The sequence below is a fragment of the Ranitomeya variabilis genome, chromosome 1, assembly GCF_051348905.1.
Source record: "Ranitomeya variabilis isolate aRanVar5 chromosome 1, aRanVar5.hap1, whole genome shotgun sequence".
Lineage (NCBI taxonomy): Eukaryota > Metazoa > Chordata > Amphibia > Anura > Dendrobatidae > Ranitomeya > Ranitomeya variabilis.
In genome coordinates this window covers 1,041,442,793-1,041,470,532 of record NC_135232.1, presented here as the reverse complement: position 1 = coordinate 1,041,470,532, position 27,740 = coordinate 1,041,442,793, and the positions used below count along the sequence as shown (strand labels likewise).

Sequence of the window (27,740 nt, the reverse complement as noted above, 5' to 3'; positions counted from 1 at the left end):
AAATACATGCATTTCAAATACCCTTCACTTGAAAAATATGGAATTGTTGTGCAATGGGCCTTAAAATCTGACTTTAGCAGATGTATCACAGGGATAAATTTATTTGATACATTTTTCTATTACATGGGAAAACCCCAAACAGTTATAATACTGTGGATAATTTGCTGCACATTTTAAGACAGCAAATCACTGTTGTTGATTATGTAGCACTAGTTTTCATGAATAACTAATTTTGTCTATACAGTTCTGCTCAAAAGTTTACATACCTCGGCAGAGTTTTTGATTTTTTGGCCTTTTTCAAAAAAATATGAAAGATAACACCAAAACTTTTTCCCCACTCATGGTAAGTGGTTGGGTAAAGCCATTTATTGTCAAACTACTGTGTTTACTCTTTTTAAATCATAAAGATAAAGATATATTTTAAGAGATAAAAAATTAGTGTAGGCCACTAAAGATAGAAATTACTTTCATACAATTTCATAAAATGTTATTCCACATTTTATGGACTGATTACATCACTCCCCTTACATATGTAAGGGGTAGTAACACAGTTAAAATACTTAATTACTGACTCTGCTCTTTATGTAAGATGCAGCACAAGAAAACAAATTGGAGGAATGCCTAGACAAACAACAACAAAAAAATACTTGGGTGGCATTGTGTGATTGTCTTGATAGAATAGAAAGACAAGGAAGGAATAAAAATCGTTGATCACCATTTTTCTTCTCCTCCAGGCTCCTCCACACTGGGTCCTGACTACTGCAGCATGTGGCATCAAAAACAGTGTCCTCACATAGGTTGCTGTCAGCAGTGATGACATTAGGGACAGGCAGACCAGGCAGATGCCCAGGGCCCCGCTCCCCCAGGGGCCCCCAGCTAGCGGCATATCACGCTGCCGCTATGGGGCACCTTTGAGGCAGGGGGGCCTGCCTGTCACCAGCGCTGACTCCCCCGCCGCTGCATTGAACTATACCGGTACAGTTCAAAGCAATGATGGAGGAGAGAGCATCAGCTGACACTCCCTCTCCCATCATTCCCCGTTCTGCCTCTGACTCTATGGGTGCGCGATGACATTGATGTTATTGCGCACTCACTGTGTGCCAGGCAGTGCAGCCGCTGAGACAGGAACAGGGAGCAGCGCGGGCACGAGGAGAGGTGAGTAGGTGTTTTTTTTTGTTTTTACTATAACAGTGAGAACTGGACTGTGAGGCCATTCTCGGGGGAAGGGGGGAAGATGTTGGCTGTGCTATATACTGTACTATGCAGGATGTGCTATATACTATGCGGGCTGTGCTATATACTATATGGGCTGTGCTATATACTATGCGGGCTGTGCTATATACAATGTGGGCTGTGCTATATACTATGCGGGATGTGTTTTATACTGTACTATGCGGGCTGTGTTATATATTATGCGGGCTGTGCTATATACTATGCAGCTGTGCTATATACTATGCAGGCTGTGCTATATACTATGCGGGCTGTGCTATATACTATGTGGGCTGTGTTATATACTATGCGGGCTGTGCTATATACTATGTGGGCTGTTATATACTATGCAGGCTGTGCTATGTACTATGCGGGCTGTGCAATATACTATATGGGCTGTGCTATATACTATGCGGGCTCTGTTATATACTATGTAGGCTGTTAACAAAATTGAATAGCACGTAATAATCACATGGGCTGAGAGCATATTTTAATCTCTAGCTCTCCCCACCTCATACGAAAGTAATAATTCCAGTGTAGTACTCCAATATGAATATAAATGCAACAGAAAGGAGTAAACAACAACACTACCAAAAGAAATAAAAGAAAATTCTTTTTATGAAATAAATAAACCAACAAACCGGTATAGCCTTTAAATACAAAGGATCACAGATATGTTTATCTGTGATCTTTTGTATTTAAAGGGAACCTGTCACTTGAATTTGGCGGGACCAGTTTTGGATCATATGGGCGGGGTTATCAGGTGTTTGATTCACCCTTTCCTTACCCGCTGGCTGCATGCTGGCCGCAATATTGGATTGAAGTTCATTCTCTGTCCTCCGGAGTGCACGCCTGCGCAAGGCAATATTGCCTTGCGCAGGCGTGTACTCCGGAGGACAGAGAATGAATTTCAATCCAATATTGCGGCCAGCATGCAGCCAGCGGGTAAGGAAAGGGTGAATCAAACACCCAAAAACCCCGCCCATATGACCCAAAACTAGTCCCGCCAAATTCAGGTGACAGGTTCCCTTTAAAGGCTATACCGGTTTGTTGGTTTATTTATTTAAAAAAATAATTTTCTTTTATTTATTTTGGTAGTGTTGTTGTTTACTCCTTTCTCTTGCATTTATATGCGGGCTGTGTTGTATGCTATAGGGGGTATGTTATATCCTATGGGGGAGGCTGTGTTATATACTATGTGACTGTGTTATATACTATTGGGGGTATATTATATTCTATGGGGAGGCTGTGTTATATACTAAGTGACTGTGTTATATATTATGGGGGTACATTATACATTATATTTTATGGAGGAGGCTGTGTTATATACTATGGAAGTACATTATATTATTTGGGGGAGGCTGTGTTATATACTATGGGGGGCTGCATTATATTCTATGGGCAGTCTACATTATATACTATGGGGAGGTGGGCTATATTATATTATATTGGGGGCTACATTATATTCTATGGGGGGCTGCATTAGATCTTATGAGGGAGAATTGCATCATACTCATTGATGGGGCTACATTATATTCTATGGGGAGGTGGGCAGTATTATATTCTATTCGGGGCTACATTATATTCTATGGGGGCTGTATTATATTTATATTCCATGAGGGGTGATTGCATCATACTCTATGAGGGGGCTACATTATACTATATGAGGGGGGCTGCATTATATTCTATGGGGGTTCATTATACTCTGGGGTGGCTGCATTTTACTCTGTGTGGTGGCTGCATTATACTCTCTGGGGTGGTAGCATTATACTCTATGGGGTGGCTGCATTATACTATATGTGGTCTGCATTATACTGTATCAAGGACTATGGGGAATACATTATACTATATGAAGAACTATAGGGTGCATTATACTATGGGAAGTGAATTGTACTACATGGATGACTATGGCGGTGCATTATACTATATGGAGGACTGAGCAGTGTATTTTAATATATGGAGGACTATGAGGAGTGTATTATACTATGTGGAGGACTGAGCAGTGTATTTTAATATATGGAGGACTATGGGAAGTGTATAATACTATATGGAGGACTGAGGAGTGTATTATTTTATATGGAGGACTATGGGGCATATTATATTATATGGAGGACTATGGGGTGTGCATTTTACAACATGGAGGACTGTGGTGCACATTTTAATATATGGATTACTATGGGGTGTATTATACTAAATAAGCAAAATGCTGGATATTCATTGAGTGATTGGATTGCTTATGCTGGAATAGAAATAATTGTTCTCAGCAGCACATCGCCAGTGTAAACTGTAGACGTGCTGCTGATAACATGATACTGTATGGTGATCTGTTAGTGATCTATTAGTGATTATTCTGTCCCCATCATTCTTTCTCAGACTGTGGAAAGAGGCCAGGAAAAAAGCGTTGAACGATTTCAATATTTTTGATCACACTCATTTAAAGGCCTGAACTCAGTGCATGTAAATACAACCAAAATTGTGTGTTGTGCAATATGTTAGCATTTGGGACCCCATTTTGAACTGTGCCTAGGGCCCCACTGCCTAAAACCAGCCCTGGCTGTCAGGACTCTGCATGCAACAGGACTGACTGGCTGAGTAAGCTGGAGAAGAGGACAAGAGCTAAATGCATTGGAGAAAGTGGGGGTTGTCGGCAACTACTGGAGAGCGACAGTGATGATCCAGAAGAGGAGCACAAAGTTCAGGCTGACAGTTCTTCTGTTCTGTGCAAGAGGAAAGTAAATCCTGCAGCTGCGCCATGACTACAGACCAGTCAGGAAGCCTGCCTGGCTTCTGAATTCCAAATAGAAGAATTCTGCCTTCTATTCCCTGTGTGACCAAGCAACTGGATACTGCAACCCTAAGCTGGAAACCTGTGTGACTACAGGCCTGCTATATTGAGGAGTGAGTAGCTACTTCTGGCACTTCTGGTTCCGCAGTTGGGAAGCATACTAAAGTAAAGCTATCTATAAGGGAGCGCTACATGTGGTTCAAAGAGTTTATGAGGGGGCCAGCCGTGAAAGCAATTTTGTTCTCAATGTAGTAAATGCACCAACAGTTCCTGAAAGTGCGGCGCCCAAGGGTCCTAGTCGTCGCAGTGGTATTGCTTTCCTCTCGGGGAGAGTGATGCTACGTTTGGAGGCAAAGAAGGATAACTGCATCCAGGTATCACAAACATGCAACACATTTCACACTCCAGGCCACCAGGGGGAGCTCATGCTCCAATTTATTAGGTCACTCCCCACATAGGTAAAACTGGTGACCTGTAGGGAAAGTTAGTGAGTTGCTGGCTGAGCTCTGCTCAGTTAGTTGGTCCCTGGCAAGGGTGGGATCCTGTCAGAGAATGAAGGAGAAGGACATGGAGCTGTGCATGCCCTCAGAGCTGCAGCTCCTAGAAAGAGACATTGAAGGCAGAACTGTATTGCAGCGAGTGTGCAAGGAAGTCATAGCAAAGGAGAGGATACCAGAAGGGGACCAGCCCTACACAGGCTGCCTCCTTCTGAGGCGCAGAAGCCCAGTAGTTGGAACACCGAGGGAGTAACGATCTTTGTACTGTAAATATTATGTTATTTATATACATATTAATGTACAATTATGTACTATAGGATGGAATTGTTTAGATGTGCTCTTTGACTTGTCATATTGTAAATTTGCTGTTATGCTTTTCTTAACCAAGTAACTGACCAATACTTGACAAAATCCAGCATACACCCACATCCCCGCCCCCCCTTCCATTATCAAACCTTATAGATCTAACTTATACATATGCTCTCATTATTCTTCAATCTCCTCTATGGACAGAATTTATACAGTACAGATCAGTAGTATGGACACACCTTCTCATTTAAAGATTTTTCTGCATTTTCATGACTATGAAAATTGTAAATTCATGCTGAAGGCATCAAAACTATGAATTAACACATGTGGAATTATATACTTAACAAAAAAGTGTGAAACAACTGAAAATATGTCTTATATTCTACATTCTTCAAAGTAGCCACCTTTTGCTTTGATGACTGCTTTGCATACTCTTGGCATTCTCTTGATGAGCTTCAAGAGGTAGTCACCGGAAATGGTCTTCCAACAATCTTGAAGGAGTTCCCAGAGATGCTTCGCCCTTGTTGGCCCTATTGCCTTCACTCTGCGGTCCAGCTCACCCCAAACCATCTCAATTGGGTTCAGGTCTGGTGACTGTGGAGGCCAGGTCATCTGGCATAGCACCCCATCACTCTCCTTATTGGTCAAATAGCCTTTACACAGCCTGGAGGTGTGTTTGGGGTCATTGTTCTGTTGAAAAATAAATGATGGTCCAATTAAACGCAAACCGGATGGAATAGCATGCCGCTGCAAGATGCTGTGGTAGCCATGCTGGTTCAGTATGTCTTCAATTTTGAATAAATCCCTGACAGTGTCACCAGCAAAGTACCACTACACCATCACACCTCCTCCTCCATGCTTCACGGTGGGAACAGGCATATAGAGTCCATCCGTTCACCTTTTCTGCGTCGCACAAAGACACAGTGGTTGGAACCAAAAATCTCAAATTTGGACTCATCAGACCAAAGCACAGATTTCCACTGGCCTAGTGTCCATTCATTGTGTTCTTTACCCAAACAAGTCTCTTCTGCTTGTTGCCTGTCCTTAGCAGTGGTTTCCTAGCAAATTTTACCATGAAGGCCTGCTGAACAAAGTCTCCTCTTAACAGTTGTTGTAGAGATGTGTCTGCTGCTAGAACTCTGTGTGGCATTGACCTGGTCTCTAATCTGAGCTGCTGTTAACCTGTGATTTCTGAGGCTGGTGACTCGGATAAATGTATCCTCAGAAGCAGAGGTGACTTTTGGTCTTCATTTCCTGGGGCGGTCCTCATGTGAGCCAGTTTCTTTGTAGCGCTTGATGGTTTTTGCAACTGTACTTGGGGACACTTTGAAAGTTTTCCCAATTTTTTGGACTGACTGACCTTCATTTCTTAAAATAATGATGGCCACTCATTTTTTTTTACTTAGCTGCTTTTTTTTGCCATAATACAGCAACAGTCTATTCAGTATGACTATCAGCTGTGTATCCACCAGACTTCTGCACAACACAACTGATGGTCCCAGCCCCATTTATAAGGCAAGAAATCCCACTTATTAAACCTGACAGGGCACACCTGTGAAGTGAAAAGCATTCCCAGTGACTACCTCTTGAAGCTCATCAAGAGAAGCCAAGAGTGTGCAAAGCAGTCATCAAAGCAAAAGGTGGCTACTTTGAAGAACCTAGAATATAAGACATATTTTCAGTTGTTTCACACTTTTTTGTTAAGTATATAATTCCACATGTGTTCATTCATAGTTTTGATGCCTTCAGTGTGAATGTACAATTTTCATAGTCATGAAAATACAGAAAAATCTTTAAATGAAAAGGTGAGTCCAAACTTTTGCTCTGTACTGTATATACATTATATTAATATGGTATATACTTTATAATATATTTTATTTCTATTTTAGGAATTTGGGTAATTTTATCCAAGCAATTTTTTATTTCAATATTTGCTTCAATCATTCATGCCTTGGAAATGTGTTTAGAACAAATAATTATACATACATAAAAAGCATACTATAAGCAAAAGGTTCACAGTAATTCTTCTTATCAAAACATAGCTATACATGTAGAGAAAATTGTTTTTGTCAAATTAGGCCTCAAGCCATACAGGGGCAAGTGTACTATGTTTCTGTGGGCTCCGTAACACGGAGCTTTTGACTTTTCATGTGCTGCCATATGATGCACTCAAAGGCGAATATCTGTGTAATATGGCATCTGTTGAAAAATCCCACAATTTATATAAGTGATGTGACAGAAGAAAAAACTCTTTGTGCTATACACTTTTGCATGAAACATAGGACAAAAGGAGATACAATAGCATTACAAGATCTGTGGTTGTCATACACAACTCCATACAATTTTGAAATAATAAAGAATGGCAATCTGCTTTTGTGCATGAGGCTATGGATGAAATCTAATTTGGCATTGAGATATTCAAAGTAGTAGTCAGAATTTTGTATAAATATATATTCCCCTTCACGACCTTGCTCTTTTCTGTTTTTGCGCTCTCGTTTTTCGCTCCCCTCCTTCCCAAAGCCATAACTTTTTTATTTTTCCGTCAATATGGCCATGTGAGGGCTTGTTTTTTGTAGGACAAGTTGCACTTTTCAACGACATCATTGATTTTATCATGTCATGTACTAGAAAACAGGAAAAAAATTCCAAGTGGGGTGAAATTGCAAAAAAAGTGCAATCCCACACTTGTTTTTTGCTTGGCTTTTTTGCTAGGTTCACTAAAGGCTAAAACTGACTGCCATTTTGATTTTCCAGGTCATTACGAGTTCATAGACACCAAACATGACTAGGTTACGTGTTATCTAAGTGGTAAAAAAAATTCCAAACTTTGTTAAAAAAAAAATTTCGCTGACCCCCGATCATGTGACGGGGTCGGCAAATGCGCTCATTTCCGGCCGCTGTCAGCATTTGACAGCCGTATTTAACTAGTTATTAGCGGCGGGTGAATCGTGATTTAACCTGCCGCTATTGCTGGCACATGTCAGCTGTTCAAAACAGCTGACATGTCCCGGCTTTGAAGTGGGTTCAGCGCCAGAGCCCACATCAAAGCAGGGGATCCGACCTCCACAGTAATAGTAAGGCGGAGGTCAGTAAGGGGTTAAAAATTAAAATGTTAAATAGTATGATTTTATTCTCAATCATAATTAATATAAGATACATTCAAGACATTTTTTCACGCAGTGTCTCAGAATGTCTAACATAAAATAGAGGCTGTTCAAATGCATATGCAACATGTATCAATGCTCAAAGTACAATACAATATGCTTAATAGAAATACCAGAAAAAAAATTATTAAAATAATAACTTGGAATGTATAATACAATAACACTTCTTTATATAAGATATAGAATTATGTAGCTCTTGCTTAATTCTATGATCTTAAATATAATGGAATACATTTGCTAACCAAACTGACAGATTATGCAAGTCATTGATTTGGCAAATTCTGAGGTAATAGAGGAGGGTCTCAATGAGTTTAGAAGTTGCATTTTGAGTAATGTGTCATATTATATTTCCCAAAGAAATATGGAAAGATGCTTTGCTAATTGTCCAAATCTACAGTGGGTATGGAAAGTATTCAGACCCCTTTAAATTTTTCACTCTTTGTTTCATTGTTCCATTTGGTAAATTCAAGAAAGTTTATTTTTTACATTAGTGTACATTCTGCACCCCATCTTGACTGTAAAAAGAAATGTAGAAATGTATGCAAATTTAATAAAAAAGAAAAACTGAAATATTACATGGTCATAAGTATTCAGACCCTTTGCTTAGACACTCATATTTAAGTCACATGCTGTCTTTTTCCTTGTGATCCTCCTTGGGATAGTTTTACTCCTTCACTGGAGTCCAGATGTGTTTATTAAACTGATTGGACTTGATTTGGAATGGCACACACCTGTATATATAAGACCTCACAGCTGACAGTGCATGTCAAACCAAATGAGAATCATGAGGTCAAAGGAACTGGTCAAGGAGTTCAAAGACAGAATTTTGGCAAGGCACAGATCTAGTCAAGGTTACAACAGAATTTCTGCAGTACTCAATGTTCCTAAGAGCACAGTGGCCTCCATAATCCTTAAATGGAAGAAGTTTGGGACCATCAGAAGTCTTCCTAGACCTGGCCATCCAGCTAAACTAAGAAATAGTGGGAGAAGAGCCTTGGTGAGACAGGTAAAGAAGAAACCCAAGATCACTGTGGCTAGCTCCAGAGGTGCAGTAGGGAGATGGGAGAAAGTTACACAAAGTCAACTATCACTGCAGCCCTTTATGGTAGAGTGGCCTGACAGAAGCCTCTCCTCAGTTCAAGACATATGAAAGCCCATATTGAGTTTGCTAAAAAACACATGAAGGACTCCCAGACTATGAGAAATAAGATTCTCTGGTCTGATGAGATGAAGATAGACTTTTTGGTGATAATTCTAAGTGGCATGTGTGGAGAAAAGCAGGCACTGCTCATCCCCTGCCCAATACATTCCCAACAGTGAAACATGGCGGTGGCAGCATCATGCTATGGGGGTGTTTTTCAGCTGCAGGGACAGGGTGACTGGTTTTCATTGATGGAAACATGAATGTGGCCAAGTACAGAGCTATCCTGGATAAAAACCTCTTCCAGAGTGCTCTGGACCTCAGACTTGACCGAAGGTTCACCTTCCAACAAAACAATGACCCTAAGCACACAGCTAAAATAACAAAGGAGTGGCTTCGGAACAACTCTGTGACTATTCATGACTGGCCCAGCCTGACCTAAAGACCTAAACCCAATTGAGCATCTCTAGAGAGACCTGAAAATGGCTGTCCACCAATGTTCACTATCCCACCTGATGAAACAGGAGAGGATCTGCAAGGAAGAATGGCAGAGGATCCCCAAATCAGGTGAGAAAAACTTGTTGCATAATTTTTAAGAAGACTCATGGCTGCACTAGCTCAAAAGGGTGCTTCTACTCAATACTGAGCAAAGGGTCTCAAAACTTATGACCATGTGATATTTCCGTTTTCCGCAAAAATTACTACATTTCTATTTTTTTTTCAGTCAAGATGGGGTGCAGAGTGTACATTAATGAGAAAAAAAAATAACTTTTTGAATTTACCAAATGGCTGCAATGAAGTAAAGAGTGAAAAATGTAAAGGGGTCTGAATACTTTCCGTAACCATTGTATTTCAATGTTTCAAGTGTTTTATTAAAGAGATTTTCCACTACTTTACAAACCATTACTAATATTCCAAGGGAGAAATAACTGTGTAACTGCATAATTTCAACATGGCTGCACTGCAGAAGTCTGACATACAGTGAGAAAAGAGCAGTCCAGTCCCTATTAAGCTATTTTGGCTTTGCTCACTGTCCGAGATTAGCTTCCATGTTAGTGCACAGGGGCAATTTTCCACATGGTCCTAAGGTACGCGTGGAAAAAAAATCATAACAAAATCTTGTCTAGTATGATTTACGAACAAGACTACCACAAGCTTATTTACAATTTGTGGATATGACTGATCCACATAGTTATTACTTTGATAAAAGGCTCACCTCATGAGATTATTAATGAGGTCCCACCAAGATTTGACTTTGGATCCAAGGATTCAGAGTCCATAGTGCTAACCACACCATTGTGTAATGGACCAAAAATTACATTTCTCATCTGATCTTAACCTTAATTCAACAATGCTTTCTGCATTCCATGTACAACCTGTGTGCCAGGAGAGCTGCTATGTGGGGAGAATTTGACTTTTTCATTCTTTGGATGGTCGAAGTTGTAAAAGTTTGATTCCAACTGTTTTAGAAGTGATTCTTTATTCCACCAATGTGAAATCATGTTATTAGATATAAATAAAATTTGAATTAAAAAAAACAGTCATTTTGTTTTTACAGATCTTGGACTGACCTACAGTTAAGTCCATATACTGTATATTTGGACAGAGACAACATTTTTCTAATTTTGGTTATAGACATTACCACAATGAATTTTAAACAAAACAATTCAGATGCAGTTGAAGTTCAGATTTCAGCTTTCATTTGAGAGAATCCACATTAAAATTGGATGAAGGGTTTAGGAGTTTCAGCTCCTTAACATGTGCCACCCTGTTTTTAAAGGGACCAAAAGTAATTGGACAGATTAAATAATTTTAAATAAAATGTTCATTTCTAGTACTTGGTTGAAAACCCTTTGTTGGTAATGACTGCCTGAAGTCTTGAACTCATGGACATCACCAGACACTATGTTTCCTTCTTTTTGATGCTCTGCCAGGCCTTCACTGCAGTGGTTTTCAGTTGTTGTTTGTTTGTGGGCCTTTCTGTCGGAAGTTTAGTCTTTAACAAGTGAAATGCATGCTCAATTGGGTTGAGATCAGGTGACTGACTTGGCCATTCAAGAATATTCCACTTCTTTGCTTTAATAAACTCCTGGGTTGCTTTGGCATTATGTTTTGGGCCATTGTCCATCTGTAGTATGAAACAAAGATCAATCAGTTTGGCTGCATTTGGCTGGATCTGAGCACACAGTATAGCTCTGAATACCTCAGAATTCATTCGGCTGCTTCTGTCCTGTGTCACATCATCAATAAATACTAGTGACTAGTGTTGAGCAATACCGTCTGATATTTGAAAGTATCGGTATCGGATTGGATTGGCCGATATCCCAAAAATATCGGATATCGCCGATACCCGATACCAATATGTTATAGTTAATGGGACACAAATATCGGAAGGTATCCTCAATGGTTCCCAGGGTCTGAAGGAGAGGAAACTCTCCTTCAGGACCTGGGATCCATATTCATGTAAAAAATAAAGGATAAAAATAAAAAATATGGATATACTCACCCTCGGACGGACCCTGGACCTTAGCGGTGCAACCGGCAGCCTCCTTTCCTAAGAATGCAGTGAGTGAAGAACCTTCGATGACGTCGCAGTCATGTGAGCGGTCACATGAGCGGTCATGCAACCAATCACAAGACCGCAACATCATCGCAGGTCCTGTACACTCACTGCATTCTTAGGAACGGAGGCTGCCGGTTGCACCGCTAAGGTCCAGGGTCCGTCGGACGGGTGAGTATATCCATATTTTTTATTTTTATTCTTTATTTTTTACATGAATATGGATCCCAGGGCCTGAAGGAGAGTCTCCTCTCCTCCAGACCCTGGGAAACATACACTGGGAACTTCCGATTCCGATTTCTGATATCACAAAAATATCGGAACTCGGTATCAGAATTCCGATACAGCAAATATCGGCCGATACCCGATACTTGCAGTATCGGAATGCTCAACCCTACTAGTGACCCAGTGCCACTGGCAGCCATGCATGCCCAAGCCATCACACTGCCTCCGCCGTGTTTTACAGATGATGTGGTATGCTTTGGATCATGGGCTGTACCACACCTTCACCATACTTTTCTCTATCCAACATTCTGGTAGAGGTTGATCTTGGTTTCATCTGTCAAAAGAATGTTCTTCCAGTTGCTGGCTTTTTTAGATTTTTTTTAGCAAAGCCAAGTCTAGCCTTTTTATTCTTGATGCTTATGAGTGGCTTGCACCATGCAGTGAACCCTCTGTATTTACTTTCATGCAGTCTTCTCTTTATGGTAGATTTGGATATTGATACGCCTACCTCCTGGAGAGTGTTCTTCACTTAGTTGGCTGTTGTGAAGGGGTTTCTCTTCACCATGGAGATTATTCTGCGATCATCCACCACTGTAGTCTTCCGTGGGCACCCAAGTCTTTTTGCATTGATGAGTTCACCAGTGCTTTCTTTCTTTCTCAGGATGTACCAAACTGTAGATTTTGCCACTCCTAATATTGTAGCAATTTCTCTGATGTTTTTTTCTGTTTTCGTAGCTGAAGGATGGTTTGTTTCACCTGCAAGGAGAGCTCCTTTGACCACATGTTTACTTCACAGCAAAACCTTCCAAATGCAAGCAACACACCTCAAATCAACTCCAGGCCTTTTATCTGCTTAATTGAGAATGACATAACGAAGGGATTGCCCACACTTATCCATTAAATAGCCTTGGAGTCAATTGTCCAGTTACTTTTGGTCCCTTTAAAAACAGGGTGGCACATGTTAAGGAGCTGAAACTCCTAAACCCTTCATCCAATTTTAATGTGGATACCCTCAAATGAAAGCTGAAAGTCTGAACTTCAACTGCATCTGAATTGTTTTGTTTAAAATTCATTGTGGTAATGTCTATAACCAAAAGTAGAAAAATGTTGTCTCTGTCCAAATATCTATGGACTTAACTGTATGTATTTCTATGGTTATAGATATTGTCTCTTCAAAGAGGAAGAGGACTAGAACTCTAGTGCCACCTATTGGAAGTAGCAATCCTAACAGTCAATGTTGACCCTTTAACGAGCCTTGTCACATGACTTAGGATAAAAGCCAAATCAGAATCTGCAAATTGAGATTCTGATTTGGCTTTTATCCTAAGTCATGTGACAAGGCTTGATAAAGGGTCGACATTGACTGTTAGTATTGCTACTTCCAATAAGTGCCACTAGTGTTCTAGTTCTCTTCCTTTCTGAAGAGAGAATTTGCATATTTCCCAAAGCAGCATTGCGGCTTTAAGTCTCCCCACCTCGACATGCTTAACATGTCACTCTCCGCAAGGAGAAACGATACTTCTTGGATTATGGTTATAGAAAAAATGTTAAAGCTATGTTTAAATGTTGATCCTATAGTAAATACTGTAAAAGAGAGGGCAGAAGGAGCAGAGTTCAAATGACTTTAGGGTATCTATGAAGTTTGTAGCTACTGAAAAGTCATAGGTTTATATATTGCTTCAAGATTTTTTGAAAATTTTGAATGCATTGGGACTGCAAAGATAACTGTAGAAAATTTCAAATATAAATGGTTATTTTTAATTGAAATGTATGCCATAGTATAATTATTGGCCGGCACAATTCAGAATTGTTGTTGATTTAGGTGCCAATTTTTTTAGGTAAAAATTGAAATGATTTTTAATACCAGATATGTGGATGAGATTTAGACTGAAAAAATCTGGGACTTGTTGAGTCTTAATATGAATATCAAAATATTACAATGTAAGTGAACTATTCTATGCAAACATTATCTAATTATTGGATTTTTTATAAAATGAAGTGAAAGAATTAGTCAGGAATCCATACAAACATAATATAAACAGAGCATAGGACATTAATAATAATGCATCTAGTAAGAATAAGATAACTTACCACAGTAAAATTCATAACCTTCAAAATCCATATTGTCATGGCTAAGTTAACAATCATCGTAACCAACAGTAGTAGGACAAAGAAGTACAGGCACCTCTTCCGCCATCCATAAATTCCTACTGGGTAAAACTGAGCATTTTCTGTCCGTAGGTTATTCTGTTGTGTTGCCAAAATGTACTGTTCTCGTGTCATCTATAAAGAAAGATAAAAAATAGGATAAGAAATAATGCAAAAAACACTTCAGTCTAATAAATAAATGATTCCCTATTTGATGGATTGGAAAAGACAGCATCTTGGAAACAAACCTTTAAAGAGTAACCATCGTTTTAATTTTTGCTTCATAAATCAATATCACATGTGAAAATAAGAAACTTTGTATTACGTTTTATCAGAGAAATATGCTTCTTTCTCTGCCAGCATTGATCAGTCATTATCACAATTCTAAAGGTACCTTCACACTAAACAACTTTCCAACGAGAACGACAACGATCCGTGACGTTGCAGCGTCCTGGATAGCGATCTCGTTGAGTTTGACACGCAGCAGCTATCTGGATCCCGCTGTTATATCGCTGGTTGGAGCTAGAAGTCCAGAACTTTATTTGGTTGCTAGATCGGCGTGTATCGTCATGTTTGACAGCAAAATCAACGATGTCAGCAATGTTTTTACATGGAGCGTGAACGATAAGTGAGTCACCGTTACGTCACTGGATCACTCGTGCATTGTTCTGGAGCTGCTGTGTTTGACGTCTCTACAGCGACCTAACAGCGACGCTCCAGCGATCTAGTTTAGGTCGGATCGTTGTCTATATCGCTGGAGCGTCGCTTAGTGTAACGGTACCTTAAGTTCTAAGGTAAAATGTGTATTCAGTGGAGATTTTCCCTTTACTGAATTAGAAGATGAGAGCTGCTACTGATAAGATTCTATGTGGATAGTGGAGGAGGAGAGACAAACTCTACCTCTAGCTCCTCCCCCTCCTATCTAGATAGAATTTCATGAGTAGCAGCCGCCATCTCCTATCTCAGAAATGGGAAAGTCTTCACTGAATACAGATTTTACCTCAGCATTGAGAATTTTGATAATAACTGATCAATTCTGTCAGAGACAGAAGCAAATTTCTCAGATAAGATATCTTGCAAAATTTCTTATTTTCACGTGTACTATTATTAATGAAATAACATTTTAAATGATGGTTACACCTCAAAGAGCCTGTCAGCATACAATGACTGTTCAAACAAAGTACAGGCATGTTGTGCATAGTGACGTGGCCAAATATTTATATACACCTTCCAGCCCTTCTTCTTTAATTGATAGCTCTGGCTTCATTTAAAGCTATTTAATTTAAATTTTAACCTAAACATGTCCTAAATCATAAGCTACCAACATATTTTACTCTCTCTTTTACAGTAGGTCCCTTAGACAAGGTGTCTTCCAATTATTGGTTAAGACTCAGCTAAGAAGGCACTTTTGAAATAAGCTACATAGCTTTTGCTTTGAATGCATTCTTCAATAGTTTGGAAACATTATTCATATTTGTCCATAATTTAATGTTATATTAGTTTCAAGAGGTAAATAAAAGCTGAAAAACTAAAATTATTTTTTAATTTTGCCTTAGACCAGTGTTTTCAGGATATCCATAGTGTTACAAAGGTGAGAAAACTCCTGATGTCTTGATGATATTTCCATCACCTGTGCAATACTAAGTAAATCCTGAAAACAAGAACTGTTGGGGGCCAAAAGGACTGGAGTTTGGGAAACACTGCCTTATGGCTCTTTCACGCGTCCGTGTTTCAGGTACGTGTGGTGACAGTTCTTGGGTCTGTGCACATGTCAGTGGGTTTCCACGGACTATGTGTCCGTGTGCAAAACACACTGACATGTCCGTTTTTACTGTCAGCACAGGCAGCAAAATGTCCTGCACACATACATTCGGATGACACACATGGATGTTATCAGTGTGACATGCACCAAGGCCTGGGAAGAAACGGTACAGTAAAAGCTGTTTCCCAATGCCAGGTGCTGAAGATGGCTCTCATCATTTTCCCCTGCTCTGCCGGCAATGAGCGCGAGCAGGGGAGACTAATGAGAGTTATATTCAATGGAGAACAATGACAGCAGGCGATGGCTGATTCAACTATTACTCCCATCAGCCTACACCTGCTGCTGCTAATAACAGTGACAGCAGGAGCAGCTAATGGGAGGATTCCTCACATGCCACTAGCACTATAAATAAGTAAATAAATAAATGAAAAAATTGGCTTGGGTTCCCCTGTATTTTCTATTACCAGCCAGGCAAAACTGACAGCTGGGTAAGTAACCCCGTAGCAACCATTGATTTGAATGGGGGGCCCAAACATCCAGTGATTGGCACGCTGTCATGTGCATGACAGTGTGGAAAACACTGCTTCTGATCAGTGGTAAAATCATCACTGCTGGTCAAACAGCCATTGTTCCCACGCTGTCAAATGACAGCGTGAGCGTGCAACTATGATCGGAGGGATAAAGTTTACCTCCAGCCATTGGTGTCGGCTGATGGGACTACTGCTCCCATCAGCGGACACCTGCTGCTACTAATGACAGTGATTCAGGAGTGGCTGATCAGAGTATTTATCAGTGTGAGGGCAAGTGCATGCTTTTACTATGAGACACTACTCCTATTAACTATCATTAGGGCTTATGCACATGACCATATTTTCAATCTGAGTGCTATCCAACAAAACATATGGTCGCACTCGAACAATGTTAGTCTATGGGGCCATTAACATGTTCAAATTTTTCATCAGAAAAAATCATGACATGAATCTGTGGAAGCCATTAGACACGGATGACATCTGAATGCAGTCTGATTAGCACAGACTGACAGAATGGAGAAGGTGGAGAATTTTGGTTCCATATTGTTCCTCATCTGAGAGATTCAGATTACTCTCTGATCACATTGATCAGAATTTGATTAGAGATTGATTAGTAGAATTGGCCTGATTCTCTTGGATGTGAAGAAATACTGTTGTGTGATCGTAGTCTTAGTTTGTGTCATTAGATTGGTCATATACTGTAGCAAAAATATACATTGGCATACTTTATGTTGCTGAGAACACAGACAGGTGGCACTCTCTACTATTTTCTTTGCATAGCTTTATATATTTCATGACCAAATATCATATTTCATTTCTCAAAAACATAACTTAAAACGAAAAAAGATCAAATATGGAAAATCAATGTAAATTCACTCTTTTTAAATGGTCCCCCCAGAAAAGAATTGAAAATATGATATGCCAGATAACATGTCTTTTTCTTTGAATATATCATGTTTTCCCCAGTATTTGCTTTATGTATCTTGCTCATCACTGACCCTTGTTCATTTATAACCAGTGTTATTGACCTCCTCACAGCCTTTCAAGTAGATTAAAATATATGGCATGCTGTGAACATAATGGATTTCTTTAATGCATATTTTAGTGCAAGCTGCATCATGACATCTGTTAGAAATATATTAAGAGTAGCAAAATTAGACTAAGCCACCAGATGACTGAGAAAAAAGGCTAATTAACTACACAGAAAAAGATTATTGATGATTTGTATCGACTACAATAACACATTCAAAACTTATGAAGCTTTGAATTTGATAGACTGACAAAATGTCTCATAGGTTCATTACAAATACTTTCTTTGCAGCTTTGCTACAAAAAATGTATTACTATTCCAAGTATAAATAATTAAAGGGGTTTTCTAAAAAACAAATAAACTGTGCTTGACTAACACTTCCTTGGTCCAGCTCTGAGTCTTGTTATTGACTGCAGTGCTAATGTCACATCAAACAAAGGAACTGGCCAAGGAGCTCAGTGACAGAATTGTGGCAAGTCACAGATCTGGCCAAGGTTACAACAGAATGTCTGCAGTACTCAAGGTTCCTAAGAGCACAGTAGCCTCCATAATCCTTAAATGGAAGAAGTTTGGGACCATCAGAAGTCTTCCTAGACCTGGCCATCCATCCAAACTGAGCAATTGTGGGAGAATAGTCTTGGTGAGAGAGGTAAAGAAGAACCCCAAGATCACTGTTGCTGAGCTTCAGAGATACAGTAGGGATATTGGAGAAAGTTCCACAAAGTCAACTCTCACTGCAACACTCTACCAGTTGGGCCTTTATGGCAGAGTGGCCCGACGGAAGCCTGTCCTCAGTGCAAGACATAGGAACTCATAGAGTTTGCTAAAAACAGATAAAGGACTCTCAGACTACGAGAAAAAGATTCTCTGGTCTAATGAGACAAAGATAGACCTTTTTGGTGATAATTCTAAGCAATATGTGTGGAGTAAACCAGGCACTTCTCAGGAACAGGACGACTGATTGTCATTGAAGGAAACATGAATGCGGCCAAGTACAGAGATATCCTGAATGAAAACCGCTTCCACAGTGCTCTGGACCTCAGACTTGGCCAAAGTTCACCTTCCAACAAGACAATGACCCTAAGCACACAGCTAAAATAGCAAAGGAGTGGCTTCAGAACAACTCTGTGACCATTCTTGACTGGCCCAGCCAGGACCCTGATCTAAACCCAATTGAACATCTCTGGAGATATCTGAAAATGGCTGGATGGTTATTGATTCAGCAGTAATACAGTTGTGGTAATAATAAATACATACAAGAAGCAAACTGTGCTTTATGTATATGTTTAATGCAATAGAAGGGAGACTACTCAAGTCAAATGTAACAAGAGGAGAGGTACACATGTCTGAGAAGATGGCTAAAGTGGCTCTTTTACTGTAACCAGTAATAATTGAATCAACATCTCCCAACATGCATTGAAGTGATGTCAAGGATGCAGCTAGGAGAGAAAACATATTATTATAGTTTTTCTACAATTTTTAATAAAAATCACGATTGCAGCCCTGCAAACATTTTTCCCCATAACACACAATTTTATAACTACATGGGAGTACATATTAATGAGCGGATCTATACCCAAAGGATTGCGATCAAGATGAATTTCCTGAAATTTGTGGTCTCATGCAGAATTGAATAATCTGCTGTTCAATTCACTGTTCACAGTTAAAAAAAAACAACAAAGAAGCATTTTTACACATACCACACAATCAGTGAGTGGGCTAATGGTATCTAGCGTGGCAGTGCAGGCTTTCCGCTAATGCCCTGCAGAAGTCAGGTCACATGGTGTAGCACAGCCAATCAGGAGGTTACCACAGGTAGTGTAAAACATAAGGGCCAGCCAAAAAAATGCTATTTTATACCTGTACTGTTTAGAGCTAGGAGAGCTCAGAACACATAGTGTAGGTATAGAAAAAGTCCTAATGCAATTCTGATGTGCTGCTATAGTGCTTATGTGTAATTTTCAACATAGGAGTGATAGTCTCAGTCTGTGAATATAAATCCAGGACTGAAAAGGTATGCAGTGAACTGTTGCTGCAATCTCATCATCACCACTCAATATGTGACTGTGAATTAATAGATGTGTGACTTAAAGCAGCAACCGCACCTTAATAGCTGCATTTTTCTCAACAAAGTGACAGCAAGCAAGGGTAGTATTAAACCACTGAAGACAAATATTATATGGTCTTTATTTTTTTAAAACTTTAATAAAAAAGGTATATTTATTTTTGGAAAACCTGTTTTTAATTTACTCTAGATAGCATACACCCCACAGCAATACTGCCACACATTTGTTATCTATTGTAAACCTACTGTACATGTAGCAACTTCTCAACCTAGCATATTTTTGTTTCATTAAATTACTTTTTATGCTATTTGAACATCATTTTTAAAAAACAAACAAACAATAATAGGTTAAGATTTTGAAACTTGTTTGACTAGTCCCATTTAACAATCATAAGCACCATACTGCTGGCATTTTCAGCAAATTATTTTTGGTGTGCCTCTGTAACGACTAGAATGAGTGAGCGCTAAAATGATTGGATGCTCATTACTCGAACCGCGCACTTCCTAATTCTTGAATGCTCGTTTTGAGTAACGAGTATAATAGAAGTCAATGGGAAATCTAAGCATTTTTTCAGCAGACATTACAAAGAGGCCTGGGAAAAAGGGAAAATGTTGAAATGTATGAAAAAGTGATGAGTAGAATGACAACAGGATGGGGAATACCCCTGGAGGCATCTTTGACTCCTTGATCGCTGCTGACAATAATGGTGTGACACTTTTACTCCACAATCAACATTCAAAACCAATGAGAAATTGGAGTTTATGTTAAAAAAAAAGTTAAGAAACATTCTTTCCTGTATAATGGTTTTTTATTTAAGGCAACAATTAAAAAGGATTTAAAAAATAATAATAATTTAAATAAACCAAAATTTAAAGTTTTAGTAAAAAATTGGAAATTCCTGTATGAGTTATGAATAGTGTTGAGCGATACCATCCGATACTTGAAAGTATCGGTATCGGATAGTATCGGCCGATACCCGAAAAGTATCGGATATCGCCGATACCGATACCCAATACCAATACAAGTCAATGGGACACCAAGTATCGGAAGGTATCCTGATGGTTCCCAGGGTCTGAAGGAGAGGAAACTCTCCTTCAGGCCCTGGGATCCATATTACTGTGTAAAATAAAGAATTAAAATAAAAAATATTGATATACTCACCTCTCCGGAGGCCCCTGGACATCACCGCTGGTAACCGGCAGCCTTCTTTGCTTAAAATGAGCGCGTTTAGGGCCTTCCATGATGTCACGGCTTCTGATTGGTCGCGTGCCACTCATGTGACCGCCACGCAACCAATCACAAGCCGCGACATCATTCTCAGGTCCTAAATTCCTAGAATGAGGAGTTTAGGGCCTGAGAATGACGTCACGGCTTATGATTGGTCGCGTGGCGGTCACATGAGCGGCACGCGACCAATCAGAAGCCGTGACGTCATGGAAGGCCCTAAACGCTTTTAAGCAAAGAAGGCTGCCGGTTACCAGCGGTGATGTCCAGGGGCCTCCGGAGAGGTGAGTATATCAATATTTTTTATTTTAATTCTTTATTTTACACAGTAATATGGATCCGATACCGATTCCCGATACCACAAAAGTATCGGATCTCGGTATCGGAATTCCGATACCGCAAGTATCGGCCGATACCCGATACTTGCGGTATCGGAATGCTCAACACTAGTTATGAAGGAAGCAAGAACTGCCAAAAATGTGAAGAGAGACTCAGATACACTGTATTAAACATAAAAGATGGCCTCATACACATTCTGTTCAAATTGTCATGAAGTGGTACTCCTAGACTCATAAAGGCTTTGAACTAAGTGCAAAGCCTTCCAAAAATTTCAAACATGGTTGTGCACACACCCTTGAAGGCACCAACTGCACAGTGCAGAGCCTGACAAAAATTACAAGCAGGGTCATTCATTCAACCTTGATGGCACGAACTGTAGTACCTCAATCAAATATTGTGAGCAAAGCATAGTTGTGGTACTCATACACTATTAAAAGTTCTGTACAGCGCAAAGCCAGCCAAAAATTTCAAGCAGAGTCATTCATACAAACTTAAAGGCAACAACTGTATTACCTCACTTAAATATGTTGAGAAAAGTATAGTTGTGGTACTCCTACACTCTGTTAGGGTTGGCAGAATGCACTGAGTACATATATATGTATAAATAGGTGCGTTCGCAACCCGTGGTCCACCGTGCAGGAGAGGAACCTGCTGCTGGCAAATGGTGGCACTATGTGGTGGTATAAGCAAACTATGTTAACTCCACAGATTCGCTAGAAACAAGATACTGTGCCCTGTTAGCGACACAGGGGAACACAGCTAACTGCTGAGCTGATTTCAGTCAGTGGTCACGCACCAGAAAAGCACACAAACACTCCTCACCAGATCCTGGAAAGGCAGCAGTAACCCTTTGCACAGTATCAGACTGAGTGAGACGCTGGGACCGACGTCTTTGCTGAGCAGGCTCCACTGCGGCTGATGTAGAATGGGAAACCGCAGCAGACATGGTTCAAGATTCCCCCTGTGCAGCGGCAGGAACTCGACTCCTAAAACTCTCCTAAACATTAAGCAGAGGGCAAAGCCTTCCAAAAATTACAAGCAGGGTCATCTATACACTCTTGAAGGCAACAACTGGTTGGCCTCATTAAAATATTAAGAAAGTGTACACCTGTAGCAGTCCAATATTGTTTTTTTTATTTTAAACCAACAAAAGTTCACACAAATCAGGTTATATAGTATATATGACAGTATTCAATTTATTTTTTGACCAAAAATATTTTTGTGAACTGTACAAGGCCAAGCATTTACACAAAGCATGGTAAATTGTATGCATGAATCATTGAATCCATACAAAGTTTTGGAAGGTTTTTTTAGAGTTTAATATACCAGCAAAATATAACAAGAACCATGTTACAGTGTGTGAATGAATCATTGAATCCCTAACATTTTTTGGAAGGGCTTTTGTGAGTTTAAACTCTTAAGCCTCGGAGCTTTTTCCGGTTTTGCATTTTCGTTTTTCGCTTCCCTCCTTCCCAGAGCCATAACTTTTTTATTTTTCCATCAATATGGCCATGTGAGGGCTTATTTTTTGTGGGACAAGTTGTACTTTTGAATGAGAACATTGGTTTTACCATGTTGTGTACTAGAAAATGGGAATCAATTTCCAAGTGCGGTAAAATTGATTTTTGTTTTTTGTTTGACTTTTTTGCTATGTTCACTAAATGTTAAAACTGACCCCCCATTATGATTATCCAGGTCATTATGAGTTCATAGATGCCAAAAATGTCTAGGTTCTTTTTTATCCGTGTGGTGAAAAAAAATTCCAAACTTTGATACAAAAAAATAAAAAAATTGTGCAATTTTCCGAATCCCCCTAGAATTTTTCGTGACCTGGGGTTGGGTGAGGGCTTACTTTTTGTATGCCGAGCTGACATTTTTAATGACACCAATTTGTTGCAGATATTTTCTATTGATCGCTCATTATTGCATTTTACTGCAATGTTGCGGAGATGAAAAAAACATAATTCTGGCCATTCGACTTTTTTTTATCGCTACACCATTTAGTGATCAGGTTAATCTTTTTTTTATTGTTAGATCAGGTGATTCTGAAGGTTTATATACATACTTTCTTTTAGTCACCAGATCCGGTCAAATATTTTGGATGTTGGAGGCACTATAGCAATCAGATCAGCCAAAGGAACATGCACACATCTATATTATGAGATCCAGTTGGATAAACATGTAGGTGGGCTGTGCTGCTGGAGTGAATCAATTCTTCAGAAACGATGAGGAAAAGGCTTTTTACTCACAACGCATTTCAACACTGTACCGGCGTCTTTTTTACGTGAAAAAATAAGAACAACAAATCATCCACCAGCCATGGGGCAGCAGCAGCTAAAAGTTGTGTCTGTCACAATTCCACTGGATGAGCGTAACCACCACTCTCCTGCTCTCCAACCATTGGGTATTACCCTATTGTGCGATCTGTTTGCCACAGCTAGATTTACAGACATCTGTATTATGACTCCATATGAATGCATCTATAATTGAGATTTCATTTAAGTGCATACCACTTATTTTATATATGTACAAATCTTATGGGGAAAAAAATTGTGGCATGCTCCATTGCTTGCCATAAAGAATAGCTCCGTACACACTGCATGTGACATATCTTAAATAGATTGCACGTTTTGTTTAAAACAAATGTGTATGTTAATAGGGAAATAAAGGCTGATAATTGTCTATGGTCTTTAATTTACATGTTAATTATAAGCTCTTCATAGAGTTTTGAAAAGCAAGTCAACATAGCAATAACAGATATAAATGCAAGCACACTAATGAAGTCCTTTTTCTAAAACAGCTAAATGTTAATTATTTTTTGAAGATTATTATACAGCATTAAAGGGTTTGAGAAAAGACACATTACCATGCTGTTAAAGGATTTTATACTATCCGTAAAGAAAACTGTATAATGTTCTTTTAAGGCCACAGTAATGCTGGCTGATTTACATGTTAATTATTTAGTTAGTGGTGATTTTGAAAGCATTATGCTATGAACGAGAACGTCCAAGTCAACTAAATCTGTAGGATTTGCTTTGATCCTTCAGTAGCCGGAGGGGAGAAAAACAATTTAAAAAAGTATGCAAAAGCAACAAATCCAATAGCTGTAACCACATACTCTCTGCGCAATGGCTATATCACACAGGGACAAAAAAGAACAGTAGGTAAAGTTTAATAAATTGCATTTTTATTAGATTACTGGTGCTACTAGAAGGAATAAAAAAGCTGAATACAGATACTGATTATATATTGTAAGAAGAGCTGACAAATTCCAGGTCAGTGCAAAGTCAGTGCTAGGAAAGATCAATACTTTTTTACAGAACTCCGATTAACCCCATAATATTCAATCGGGTTCATCAGGTGCTCATGGTGTCCATTAAGGGCAGGATCCATCTCTGACATTATTTTCATTTTTCTGTTGTTGTAACGCAAGATGTGAATGAAAAAAAAATTGTTATTTTGCATTTTGCTTTATGCCTAATTTAATCTCAGAGCTGAGATGGCTTTGTGTTTCTGTATTTTAACCATGATCACAAACAGATAAGAAGCTGATGGAAAATGCATAGAAATCTTATTGATGCTTCCTTCAAGTAAACTTGAACTTATCTTCTGTATGTTTATGATTAGTGTTGAGCGATACCATCCGATACTTGAAAGTATCGGTATCGGATAGTATCGGCCGATACCCAAAAAGTATCGGATATCGCCGTTACCGATACCCGATACCAATACAAGTCAATGGGATACCAAGTATCGGAAGGTATCCTGTATGGTTCCCAGGGTCTGAAGGAGAGGAAACTCTCCTTCAGGCCCTGGGATCCATATTAATGTGTAAAATAAAGAATAAAAATAAAAAATATTGATATACTCACCTCTCCGACGCAGCCTGGACCTTACCGATGTAACCGGCATCTTCCGTTCACGTGACCGCTCACGCGACCAATCACAAGCCGAGACGTCATCTAAGGTCTTTCAAGCGCTCATTCTTAGGAACGGAAGATGCCGGTTACATCGGTAAGGTCCAGGCTGCGTCGGAGAGGTGAGTATATCAATATTTTTTATTTTAATTCTTTATTTTACACATTAATATCGATCCCGATACCGATTCCCGATATCACAAAAGTATCGGATCTCGGTATCGGAATTCCGATACAGCAAATATCGGCCGATACCCGATACTTGCGGTATCGGAATGCTCAACACTATTTATGATTCATCATAGAGTTTGCACATCACTTTCAAAGAAAAACTGATATTTACATATGCTAGTTTTCTCTTTCTGTAAGGATTTGTTCTTATTACAAATTTTTATTTGGTCTGTGAGCTGTCAGTGTGCAAAACAAAAAGTACAAGGACAACAGAAAGTTTATGGGCTAGTTCAAGAAGTGGTCTTTTACATGGACCCAACATACATGGGAAAGAAAAATGCAACCATTTTTGGATGAGAATTGCCCATTAAGCTGAATTTCTTAACACTATACACTATATTTCGCACGATACATGGATGTAGTTTAATACCACAAGATATGTATGTGGATCATTAGTACAGTGTTCATTTTAGGACATGGTCACAAATCAAAGTCAAACATCAGAAATACTCTGTCTGATACCTCATTCTGATACTTGACTCTTATACCTGACTTTCACACATGGTCACAAATCAAAGTCAAACATCAGAAATAACATCAGAAATACTCTGTCTGATATCTGATTCTGATACTTGACTCTGATACCTAAGTCTGATACCTGAGTCTGATACCTAACTCTGATACCTGACTCTGATACCTAACTCTGATACTTGACTCTGATACCTAAAGGTACCTTCACACTAAACGATATCGCTAGCGATCCGTGACGTTGCAGCGTCCTGGATAGCGATATCGTTGTGTTTGACACGCAGCAGCGATCAGGATCCCGCTGTGAGATCGCTGGTCGTTGCTGAAAGTCCAGAACTTTATTTTGTCGCTGATCACCCACTGACATCGCTGAATCGGTGTGTGTGACACCGATCCAGCGATGTCTTCACTGGTAACCAGGGTAAACATCGGGTTACTAAGCGCAGGGCCGCGCTTAGTAACCCGATGTTTACCCAGGTTACCATTGTAAAAGTTAAAAAAAGAACACATACTCACATTCCGGTGCCCGGCGTCCGCCTCCCTGCACTCCTCCTGCATCCTGTGTAAGTGCTGGCTGTAAAGCAGAGCGGTGACGTCACCACTGTGCTCTGTGGGAGATGCCGGAGATGTTCGGCGCTGACACAGGATGCAGGAGGAGTGCAGGGAAGCGGACGCCGGGCACCGGAATGTGAGTATGTGTTTTTTTTTAATGTTTACGCTGGTAACTAGGGTAAACATCGGGTTACTAAGCGCGGCCCTGCGCTTAGTAACCCGATGTTTACCCTGGTTACCCGGGGACCTCGGCATCGTTGGTCGCTAGAGGGCCGTCTGTGTGACAGCTCTCCAGCGATCACACAACGACTAAACAGCGACGCTGCAGCGATCGGCATCGTTGTCTGTATCGCTGCAGCGTCGTTTAGTGTGAAGGTACCTTAACTCTGATACTTGACTCTGATACCTAACTCTGAGGCCGGCGTCACACTTGGCGTAAGACAATACGGTCCGTATTTTACGGCCGTAATACGGAGAAATGTTCCCAAAATAGTGATCCGTAGGCAGGGTGTGTCAGCGTATTTTGCGCATGGCATCCTCCGTATGTAATCCGTATGGCATCCGTACTGCGAGATTTTCTCGCAGGCTTGCAAAACCGACATCTAATGGATTTATGTGCTCAAATGTTCGGGAAAACATATATACAGTATATATATATATATATATATGTCATTGAGACACACATATATATATAGTCTGTATTTATATTTACTTCAGCGCGATATCTGTGAAAAGCCGGTAATTCAATTGCCGGCTTCTCATTTCTCCTTCACAAACCCGACAGGATATGAGACATGGTTTACATACAGTAAACCATCTCATATCCCCTTTTTTTGCATATTCCACACTACTATTGTTAGTAGTGTGTATGTGCAAAATTTGGGCGCTGTAGCTGCTAAAATAAAGGGTTAAATGGCGGTAAAAATTGGCATGGGCTCCCGCACAATTTTCTCCGCCAGAGTGGTAAAGCCAGTGACTGAGGGCAGATATTAATAGCCAGGAGAGGGTCCATGGTTATTGCCCCCCCCCGTGGCTAAAAACATCTGCCCCCAGCCACCCCAGAAAAGGCACATCTGTAAGATGCGCCTATTCTGGCACTTGGGCACTTTCTTCCCACTCCCTGTAGCGGTGGGATATGGGGTAATGAAGGGTTAATGCCACCTTGCTATTGTAAGGTGACATTCAGCCAGATTAATAATGGAGAGGCGTCAATTATGACACCTATCCATTATTAATCCAATTGTTTGAAAGGATTAAAAAACACACACACATGATTTAAAAGTATTTTAATGAAATAAACACAGCGGTTGTTTTAATATTTTTATAATTAATATCTGCCGTCAGTCACTGGCTTTACCACTCTGGCGGAGAAAATTGCACGGGAGCCCACGCCAATTTTTTCCGCCATTTAACCCTTTATTTTAGCAGCTACAGCGCTGAAATTTTGCACATACACACTACTAATATTAGTTGTGTGGAATATGCAAAAAAAAGGGGATATGAGATGGTTTACTGTATGTAAACCATGTCTCATATCCTGTCGGGTTTAGGCAGGAGAAATGAAAAGTCGGCAATTGAATTAC

The 27,740-nt window shown here is 39.8% G+C and overlaps 1 protein-coding gene across 4 annotated transcripts in view; it reads right to left on the bottom strand.

Moving 5' to 3' along the window:
• The window catches only part of SGCZ (sarcoglycan zeta), a 1,541,618-nt gene that overhangs the window by 520,440 nt on the left and 993,438 nt on the right, over positions 1-27,740 (bottom strand). For all 4 annotated transcript variants that reach the window (XM_077279708.1, XM_077279710.1, XM_077279711.1 and 1 more), the window contains one exon: positions 13,982-14,173. In XM_077279708.1, the coding sequence (XP_077135823.1) occupies positions 13,982-14,173 (192 nt within the window). The remainder of the gene's footprint in view (positions 1-13,981; positions 14,174-27,740) is intronic.